Source organism: Oncorhynchus clarkii, chromosome 16 (genome assembly GCF_045791955.1).
Source record: "Oncorhynchus clarkii lewisi isolate Uvic-CL-2024 chromosome 16, UVic_Ocla_1.0, whole genome shotgun sequence".
In the NCBI taxonomy this organism is placed as follows: domain Eukaryota; kingdom Metazoa; phylum Chordata; class Actinopteri; order Salmoniformes; family Salmonidae; genus Oncorhynchus; species Oncorhynchus clarkii.
In genome coordinates this window covers 53262569-53269262 of record NC_092162.1, presented here as the reverse complement: position 1 = coordinate 53269262, position 6694 = coordinate 53262569, and the positions used below count along the sequence as shown (strand labels likewise).

The 6694-nt window shown below is 47.7% G+C and overlaps 1 protein-coding gene across 1 annotated transcript in view; it reads right to left on the bottom strand.

Annotated features, from left to right (window-relative positions):
• Nucleotides 1-310: 310 nt before the first annotated feature.
• Nucleotides 311-6694, bottom strand: part of LOC139367347 (cadherin EGF LAG seven-pass G-type receptor 3-like) — a 48171-nt gene continuing 41787 nt past the window's right edge. The window contains exons 29-38 of the mRNA XM_071105551.1: nt 6555-6667; nt 5872-5951; nt 5540-5666; nt 5314-5433; nt 4844-4941; nt 4443-4534; nt 3835-4008; nt 3427-3621; nt 2277-3234; nt 311-2019 (exon numbers count right to left, since the gene is read on the bottom strand). Coding sequence (XP_070961652.1) covers nt 1992-2019; nt 2277-3234; nt 3427-3621; nt 3835-4008; nt 4443-4534; nt 4844-4941; nt 5314-5433; nt 5540-5666; nt 5872-5951; nt 6555-6667 — 1985 coding nt within the window. The 3' untranslated portion in view covers nt 311-1991. The remainder of the gene's footprint in view (nt 2020-2276; nt 3235-3426; nt 3622-3834; nt 4009-4442; nt 4535-4843; nt 4942-5313; nt 5434-5539; nt 5667-5871; nt 5952-6554; nt 6668-6694) is intronic.

Genomic DNA, 6694 nt, shown 5'->3' with positions numbered 1-6694 from the left:
AACTGTCGGAGCTGGAACATGAGCAGAGGATGAGGCTTCTACAGATAGAACAGAAGGTTCTAGATGATAAGAGACAGGCGGTGAGGCAGAAAGAAGGCCTACAGGCAAAAATAAATAGGTACTATCAGGCTAAGCTGAAGAAGATAGGGGAAGAGGTACGACTGTCCTCTAGTAACGCGGACATTGAGGATCACAATCAAATCATTTGACGTTTGTTTCTTTTTACATTTTTATTGCTCTTATTTTCTGACAATGATTTTTTTCAGTTTGACAGTTTCAGATTTTAGTGAGTTTTGTTTTAGTATTCCTTTTCATTGCTGCTCAGAATCAGGGGAAGTTTTGTTGTAATGGGCTGGGGGATATCTCTGAATATGAAAAGACACCTGGCAAATAAAAATACCTGAGAGAGAAGAGCCTCCGGAAACAAACTGTCAAAACTGGTCTCTGCTAACACTTGTTTTCATCAGGGAATGTCACTCACAGAAAACACATCTTGTTAGGAATAGTTCTTTTTTTAATGTGCAACATTTCTCTTGTATGGTTTCCACGGTAAATGAGGAGCAGCTGTTTCAAATTCCCCCTATGCTGACTGGATAGCACATACCCCAGAATAAACTAACTGACAAAGACAATCCCCCATCCTCTCTCTATCCCTTCATCATCACATCAATGTCTTTCCTCTTGACTCTTGTCATCTCACTCGTTCTTTTCTCTCAATGCATTTTGTCACAGTGGGAGAGTCAGGCCATAGGAAACATTACATCCTCTCTCACAAAATTACAAAGTAAGAAATATGATCGTCATAAATAAAATAAAATCTTATGTCTGTACAAGTTAAAGGTACTGCAATAATAAATCCTGTGAAAAAATAACTGGCCAGTAGCTAAATAACTGGAGCAGCTAAACATAGATGGAACATGGATAAGGATGGATATTGGGGGTACCCCTGGGGACATTTTTGGCAATTATAGTGTCACATTTATAATAACATACCACCAAAGACATGAAATGATATTACAGCAGGTCATTGAAAAGAGATATTCTACACATAAATGGACCATATTTCCTCAGGCAGAGAAACCGTTAGATATGGAACCATGTCTGATATAATACTTTGTTTTGGCTGATATGTTTTGTTTGTGATTTATAGTAGCACAGAGAGCTATATGATGCTGTAGAATAGATGTTCGACATTCAAATGCAGTGGGTCTTGGATTAACAGAACAATTATGTCTAAAGAATGAGGAGATAATCAAGCCATCATCAAGCCTTGCAAATATAAAAGTATATCTGCTTTCTTTCTTGTTCACAATCATTTGTTCTATCAAATCCCGCTTTCCTAGAATTCCTTCCTATTTACAATCACCCGCCCCCAACATCTTCCTCATCCTATCACGTCTTGTAATCTCATCCAATCAACACTAACCAACCCCAGTCCCTAGTTTTATAAGCATAGTTGACAGGTTTGAGGAAAGGTTTCGGGATAATGGTAGTGGAATTTGGGATTGAATTAGGGCTATCGCCCATAGCAACAGATTCCATTCACATCTCCTTCACAACCACACATGGACACAATCTTCCAAAACATCACAAGAGATTTTTTTTCTTCATCTCTGTTGAAAAAGATACAAAATGTATAAAAAATGTTATCTACAGGTTCATCTTTTTCTTAGCAGATCGATTCCGATCTTTGTGTTCATGTTGAAATCTGAGGATTGAAGAATGTTAAAACGTAGTGGCTGAGGTAGCCTCTGTTTCAATCATATAGCCCTCCTCCCCATACTGGTTGCTACTTGTGACCGAAAATACTTAACAGCAGCACCAACCCAGCACCTTCAAACTCCCTCTCACTGTCTCTGCTTTCCTTCAACACATATCCTCCAGTATCCCAAAGTGCTTCAGCAGTCCAGGGGCTCCTTGACCTCTGCCCTACCCCCGTGCAGTCCTTGGTCACCCCAGTAGACATGCATTGTGGGATTTGGAGGGTGTCATCAAGACTGTCCTTCACTTCTGTTGACTCTGAAGAGGCAAGAGAGAACACAATCAGTGACAAGAGAAAAGAACATCATTGTTATTAATGTTACATACATCTCCTGATATGTAGGCTATGACACATTTAGAATCCAAATCACCACATCTTTGATGGGGACCAAAAAGAGGGATGACCAAAAAGAGGGATGCGTGAGGATAGAGAGATAAAGAGAGCAGAGCAGGAGTGTGAAGAGAAAAGGAAGCAGGTAGATGAAGGTGAGTGAGTGATTGAGTTTAGGACTTACTCAGAGTCTGGGGAAACCTCAGAGATGCTGTGGGAGGTGGCGGAGTGGGGCGGGGAGGGGGAGGGTCCCTGTGCAGATGAGGGGTCTGGGGGCGTGAGCACAGAAGAGCTGAAGGAGGCCAAGATGGAGGACAGGATGTCCAGGTGCTCACTGGATGGGTGGCGGCTGGGGGGTGCGCCGAGGACAGGGAGGGGGTACCTACATGGGGGAGCAGAGTCCAGCCGGCCGCGACGGGGTAGGGGGGATTCCTGGGGTTCCTCGCTGATTGGGGGTGGAGGGGGGGAAGGTGGGGGCTGGTCGGGGTGCGAGGGCTGACGCGGGGGCAGTGTGCGCAGCCACTCCCTGCAGGGCTGGGTCTGAGTCCCCCCACTGCCCCCATTGCCCTCCAGCTGCTGGCGGGAGTGGCTGCTCATTAGCGCTCCTCCCAGGTGTTCACGAGAGGAGGCCTGACGTTGCATCAGGTTGTTGAGCTGGGAGCGCGACCCCCCCAGACTCGGCTCCACACCTCCATTCCCACTCAAGTCCTCCTGGGAGGCATGGGCACTGTGCTGCTGGATGTCCAGCCTGTCTCTGGAGCTGCTCAGGTTCTCCCTGGAGGCTCTGTCCAGGCCCGGCTCACGGCGGCGGGGGAGCAGGTCCAGGTTGTCCCGGGAGCCCTGGCGGTCCAGGCGGTTCTGGGACCCTCCTCCAGCCTGTCGGCCCAGGGGGTCTCTGGAGAACTGGCGGCGAGCCAGAGAGTCCAGGTGCTCCCTGGAAGAGTAGCGTGAGGCTGGCTGGGACAAGGAGCCCGTGCCAGACAGGGAGCCTGTCCCACTGTACATGCGGCCGTAGGAGGCTGCCGGGACGCCCCTGTGGCCCAGGGTGGAGGTGCGGTACCAGGAGAGATCGCTGGGGACCCGGCCCATGGTGGAGAGACCCTGCAGGGCCGGCGGACAGCCAATACGGTTCTTCAGGATGCCTGCGACAGCAGGGAGAGATGAGAAGAGAGAAAAGGTTAATCATGTGTATGCATTTTGGCCTTTGAGTCTACATGAATCTGTATGTGGAACCCATTGGTAATAAATGCCGGTCATCAGCACTCCAAAGTCAACCATTGATACCCCCACAGACCAAAATAGTATCATCTGCTCCAACTGAGGTTGTGACTCACCCTTGCGGTGGCGGCTGGGCTGTCCTGTCAGGCCGTTCTCGTCCCCGCTGGTCAGTGCTGCGTCAGGCTGGTTGTTGGAGCCATCCTTGCTGTAGTCAGCCCCTAGGCGGCGCTCTGAGCCCCACTTCTGCAGGGAGTGGACCTCGCACTCCTCCAGCGCTGGCCAATAGGAGAGCAGGTCATTGCCATCCAGGTCTGACACACAAAGATGGACAATCGCCAATGGCCAACAATTCAAAATAAATCACAACTGTATCCAATATGAGATAATGTTTTGTAGAAGTGACATGTAAATGGATAAGGATTTTTATTGATTTATGGATATCGGTTTCTGACATTTATAACATCTGTATGTATTCATTTGTGAATCTATGATCAGTCTGCAGTTTTCTTAGCGTCTGTGTGTACCTTTGGTGCTATTGTGGGTGGGCTCTGTGAGCAGCCGCTCGCTGTGATTGGTGCGTTTGAAACGCCGCTGGATGCGTCCACGGAGACGAACGTTGTCCTCACTCTCGGAGGAGGGGATGGAGAGACTACGTTCCCCTTCCAAAGAGACATCTGAGTCTGTGTCTGAGTCCTCACCTGAGAGGAAAGACAGAACGACAGAGAGAGAGAGAGAGAGAGAGAGAGAGAGGGAATGACAGAACAACAGAGAGAGAGAGAGAGGGAAAGAGAACGACAGAGAGAGAGAGACAGAGAGAGAGAGAGAGAGAAAGAGACAGAACGAGAGCGAGAGGGAGGGAGCAAGAGAGAGAGAGAGAGAGCGAGGTTATAGAACCAGTTATCAGTCAGTCACCAATAAAAACTTAAAAGTGGTCATGTACATTTGTTATAATTTTAAGTGTATTGTATACAGTATTAAAACCCTAGTTGAGTGTTTATGAATGTGTGTATTTCTATTACAATGCATGTGTGCACACGTGGGCAAGACTGCCTGCGTGTGTGTTTGTTTGTGCGCATGTGTGTGTGTGTGTGTGTGTGTGTGTGTGTGTGTGTGTGTGTGTACCAGTGGGTACCTCTGTCTCTATGGAACATAGCCACGTCCAGGTCTGTAGCTCCAGTATGTCCCAGATTGTGTTCCAAGGTCTGGCGGGCCAGCAGGTTCTCTCTGTGGGAGGAGTGGAGGTGTTAACCAGAGCATTTACACATGACATCACACAAACTGAGACACTGGACTGGTCACTACATTAACCAGGCTCCATATAAACCTTATTTACAAACAGTGGAAGTCTGCAGTACATGTACACAATGAGACGGTTTCCCAGACTCTGACTGAGCCTGGACTTAAAAGCATGGTTGATGGAGAATCTCCATTGAAATAGCTTTTAGCCCAGGACTAAGCTGAATCTGTGTCTGGGAAACTGCCACTACATATTTCAGTCTCACAGATCCTGTGCATCTCAGATGGCTTACTGACCGAGCGCTGCTGACAGAGGAGATGGTGGAGGCCCCGAGGGTGATGCGGTGCAGCCCGCTCTGCTCCAGCAACGACGCATTGTTGTAGGGGTTCTGACCCTTGACACAAAACACACACGTATTAAAAAATACATTCAGGACTAGAGCACACATCAACATTCTTGGTCATACTGCGCTAGTGGAGTCTGAATTAGTCAGAGCAAACAGCAACAATCATTCCCCAGATGAGTCAGTGGTAGAGAACAATTGTAAAGACAGCAGGCTAAGCACAGTGCATTGTGGAATGTGGGCCAAGTGAAGAGCCCTGAGGGAATCATGATAAGGGAAGACCAGGGTGTGCTGATTTGGATTGGGGGGGGGGGGTGATGTGTGTGGTAGAATGGGGCCAGATGATGTACAGTGGATGGGTGGGTAGATGGGATCCTTGTTGGTGTAGTGGGCAGTGTGTGTGTGGGGGGGGGACATGCTCACAGGGATCTGTGGGGCTCTAGGTGCGTCCTCGTCGGGGCTCTTCTTGCCCAGACATGACACCTTCCAGACCTCCTGCACCTCCGCGTTCAGCACCGTGAATACCAGGAACATAGCAAGACCCTGGGAGGAGGGGAATGTATACATTAACACACCACCAAGTACTCCCCAGGACTATAAAGCAACTCACACAGTCTAATAACACACACACACCAGACAGGGTCAGTACCTGCAGTAAGCATAGTACAATGAAGATATAGTGGAAGGCCAGAATGCTGTTGTTGACAGCCATCAGCCCAAAGAACCAGGTAGAGGTGACCAGGAGCAGCAGGAGGATGGCACCGCGTATAGTGGCTCTGGAGAGACAGAAGGAAAAGGAAAAGAACAGAGAGAAAAAGAGAGAGAGAGAGCTTGTCAAACAGTGAGAGAGACAGAGAGGTTCTTTATCAAAAAAGCTTTAATGGCTGGATTTAAAGCTTTACTGTATTACTGCAATCGAATTGTATTCAGCAGAACCCGGCCATTTATATGTAATATGTTCAACCTCTCTGGTATACTCACATGACAGGTAGTTTCTTGGTCTCTTTCTGGGAGGGGTTGCAGGACATGCGAGCCACAAGCAGAAACATCCCACCATTCATCTGCAAAAATGAGACAGCAATGAGACAGACATGAGACTAGCTCAAACTAGAACTACAGAGCTATAGAGGCAAACAAAGTGACTGACACAGAACTAGAGGTATAGAGGCAAACAAAGTGACTGACACAGAACTAGAGGTATAGAGGCAAACAAAGTGACTGACACAGAACTAGAGGTATAGAGTCAAACAAAGTGACTGACACAGACCTAGAGCTATAGAGGCAAACAAAGTGACTGACACAGACCTAGAGGTATAGAGGCAAACAAAGTGACTGACACAGAACTAGAGGTATAGAGGCAAACAAAGTGACTGACACAGAACTAGAGGTATAGAGGCAAACAAAGTGACTGACACAGAACTAGAGGTATAGAGGCAAACAAAGTGACTGACACAGACCTAGAGCTATAGAGGCAAACAAAGTGACTGACACAGACCTAGAGGTATAGAGGCAAACAAAGTGACTGACACAGAACTAGAGGTATAGAGGCAAACAAAGTGACTGACACAGAACTAGAGGTATAAAGGCAAACAAAGTGACTGACACAGAACTAGAGGTATAGAGGCAAACAAAGTGACTGACACAGAGTGAGAGGGAGACAGTACCAGGATGACGATAGCGATGGGTCCAGCGAAGCTCCAGATGAGTTTGTCATATATGGAGATCCAGCAGAAGTCTGGGTTTCCATAGCCCTCAGGATCCAGCCCTACCGCCAAACCTGAACACAGAGAGTAAGATGTGTGTT